Here is a 3,392-nt window from a genome sequence, read left to right as displayed (position 1 = left end):
GCATTTTTCTTCCAACAAATATAGAAGAGAGGAGTGGGTCTAATAATGGTGTGCAGTTTTTGAAATGACCATTTATTGCATGGCTGAATTTAATTATATTTATGTTTAACTTCATAATATTTTAAGTGATAATCAAGGAAAGTGATAAGAATCTAAAGTTTCCTCATTGATTGTAAATGATGGGTACATATCCAGAAATAAAAAGGATTATGTAATGAAATTCACACTTCATAATAGCTTTTAGTGATAAAAGAAGAGATAAATTAGGCTTTTAAAAGGGGTTAAGTTTTATAAATATAAAATAAAATTTTAAAATTGTTGAAGAAAGATATTAAGGTTTTTCTTATGATTTTTTTTTTTTTAGTTATTCACATACAGATCAAAGTTGGTCAAAATATAATGATGAATAATATATGCCCAAATCAATTTCTTTATATTTTAGGTTTAATTGGTACAATAAAACAATTAGATTATATGTGACATAATTATATATAAAATTCAGTCATGATATGAGATATCATAATTCTCTTGTCATTAATCCCTAGAATCATATTTATTGTTTCTAAATCCAAATTTTCTACCCTAAATTAATTTTAAACAAATCAAATCAAATCAAATCTATACAAAATTTAATCTATTTTCTCAAAATGACTGAAAATAAATGTTAAAAATAACATTGACACATAATATATAACTTTACATATAAAAAATAATTATTTTATACATAAACAACTGAAAAGTTGCTCGGAAATTACTGGCTTGCAATAACATTATTATTAACTTTGCAAAAGCCGCAATATGTTGCGAAATGCCTGCACTGTTGTTTGCTCTTCCCCTCTCACAACTAAACCAACCTCGATTTCTCCGCGCCCTTCATAGTGGTATTGTTTTAGTAAGAGAAACTCTGCAGTTTTGGGTATGGAACGTTGTGTGAAGACACCCACCCATGCCCATCTACCCTTTTCAACCTTTACTGAATAACTGTATAAGTGATTAAGTAGAACCTGTGGTTTCATTTGTGAAGAAACACAATTTATTAAAAACAAGAACATAAAGGCATCTCCATTGGAAGGACTCTCCAGCTCCAAGTGTAGCGCAGTCTTCATATTCCGGTTGGAGATAGAGTGAAGGATCATGAGATCCGGAGGAAGTAAGGAGTGTACAAGTGAGGCCGCATCAGGGACTGCCCGCGCACATATTATTGTTTTTTCATCTGGCCATTTCTGCAAATTCCTTTCACAGCATTAAGTCAATGCACCATCAGATCAAAATAACTAGAAATTTTTACTCTTTGGAAACAATTATTACCTGTATCGTTTGAATGCAATGTTTAATAACTGATCCCTCATTTGCTCTGAGTTGCAGCCACTTCAAATTCTGCATGTGTTCCAAGCTTTGTATATCCGGCCCCTCCAAGCAGGTCTCAGCAGTCAATTCTTGCGAGCTTGTGCGATTCTCCAGACCTTCAATTTTTTCAATTCTGTTGCAACCACTTAGATGAAATTCTCTGAGAGAAGTAAATCCTGCAAAACTTGGAATGTCCTTCAGCATTTCAGAGTTTTTCAAACGTATTGACTGGAGAGTCCTTGGCACCGCTTCGATATCCTCTAAATGATGATTGTCGATAACATGGAGAGTCTCCAAGTGGGGACAACAGGCTTCAGAAAATGAAATTCTGCACACTTCTGTCTCAATTAGACGTATCTTCTTCAGGTTGCTCAATCCAAAAGTTAATGATGCCGCCCCAAAATCTAATTCGCTTATTGGACACCCAGATATAAGCAGCTCTTGAAGATTATTCAGCTGCCTAATTGATTTTGGTAGAGATTTCACTCCTTGACGTTTCAGCTTACGACAATGAAAAATTTTAAGTTGTGTCAAGGAAGATAGATTTCCAAGACAGTCAGGTAGATATTCCAGCTTACCACAACCTTCAATATGAAGTCTTGTCAAGGAAGTTAAACCTCCAAGAGAGTCAGGTATATATTCCAGCTCATCACACATTCTGATTTTAAGTTTCTTCAAGGAAGACAAATCTCCAAGAGAGCTCGGCATGCTTGTCAACAACACACCTTCTATACTCAATTGTCTCAGCCTGCTGAGTTGACCGATGCTATCTGGTAGCTCCCTTAGACTAGTGTACTCGAAATATAGCGCTCTCAAGAACACCTGATTTGTGATGTGACGAGGCAACTCTTCCAATTGCTCGCACCAAATAAGGTTTAAATAATTGAGCTTTGTTATGTTTTCCAGGCAGTTTAAGTCCTCTGACGTGAATGTGAGTTTTGAGCACTCCTTTAAATTGAGATGCTCCAGGATCATCAGGTTTTTAAAAGAAATCGGCAACCTCCTCAACTCGTGGCAACCCCACAAACTTAGATGCTGCAGCTTCCTCAAATCGCCGAAATTGCTCGGTAGGTGCTCCATTTTACACCAATATAACACCAGGTGTTCCAGCGATCGAAGAAGGCAAAATTCGTCTGGCAGACTCGTAACTTTGTTGCCCGAAAAGATTACTATCTTTTTCAAATTATTGAGTTGTCCTATTGATTTTGGGAAACCTTGAAATTTGTGGCAATGAGAAATAAGCAACTGCCTTAACTGCACAGGGGCCTGCAGCACATTTCCGAGCAGGGAAACGTGGAAAATGAACGCTTCTTACCTCGGTGTCAGTCTCCCCCCACAGCTCTTCTAAGTGATGTTCCCCTCCATACCTTTCATAGAGTTCTAAAACCCTCAACTTTTTCAATGAAATCCCTGATGGAAGATTTCGCTGCCCAATTTCGAACCCGCGAAGCCAGACCAACTCTCGCGATACTTCACTCAGTACTTGATTAAAGTAATTTCCACTAATCACTAAAAGTTTTAGTCCAACTGAAGAGCGTGCCAGCGACCAAATTCCTCCATTTGTTTTAAACTCGTCGATCTCATCAGTTTTATCGACCATTTGTTGTGAGTACACTCCTGACTGAATAGAAATAACATGAAATATTCAGAAAAGAAAATAAAAAAATAGACTTCTACAAACAATTAAAACTATTAGAAGTAGAGAAACAAAAGACGTGGGCAAACAAACCCCATCATGAGCCCACTTCAGTTGACTCGAGGTGGCGATTATTCCTTGGATTTCCATTCTTTACTAAGGAGAGAAAAGATACAAAATAAAAAATTACAAAATAAAAGAGTTAATACAGCCAGCATCGATATCAAAATAAAATTGTTTGTTGTTCAAACAAATATCTTGCTAGGCACAATAAATTGGTTAGTTGTTTCCGCTATTTTATTGTAAAAAAGATCTAGTTATTTTGAAGTTTCTTACACAGCTATTCATTTTAAAATAATTAAACTACATGGAGTGAAACATTTATGTGTAATTGAAAAGATTGCTTTGT

At 35.8% G+C, this 3,392-nt stretch overlaps 1 protein-coding gene across 1 annotated transcript; it reads right to left on the bottom strand.

Annotated features, from left to right (window-relative positions):
• Positions 1-695: 695 nt before the first annotated feature.
• On the bottom strand, positions 696-3,135 carry LOC131042251 (disease resistance protein RPV1-like). The gene is made up of 4 exons (XM_059220280.1): positions 3,077-3,135; positions 2,663-2,968; positions 1,309-2,613; positions 696-1,223 (listed from the first exon to the last, which is right to left on the bottom strand). The coding sequence occupies exons 1-4, from the start codon at positions 3,131-3,133 to the stop codon at positions 777-779; spliced, it is 2,115 nt and encodes a 704-aa protein (XP_059076263.1). The 5' UTR covers positions 3,134-3,135; the 3' UTR covers positions 696-776.
• Positions 3,136-3,392: the final 257 nt, after the last annotated feature.

This window comes from Cryptomeria japonica, chromosome 5, assembly GCF_030272615.1.
Source record: "Cryptomeria japonica chromosome 5, Sugi_1.0, whole genome shotgun sequence".
Classification (NCBI taxonomy): Eukaryota; Viridiplantae; Streptophyta; class Pinopsida; order Cupressales; family Cupressaceae; genus Cryptomeria; species Cryptomeria japonica.
This window is presented reverse-complemented; position numbering and strand designations above follow the sequence as displayed.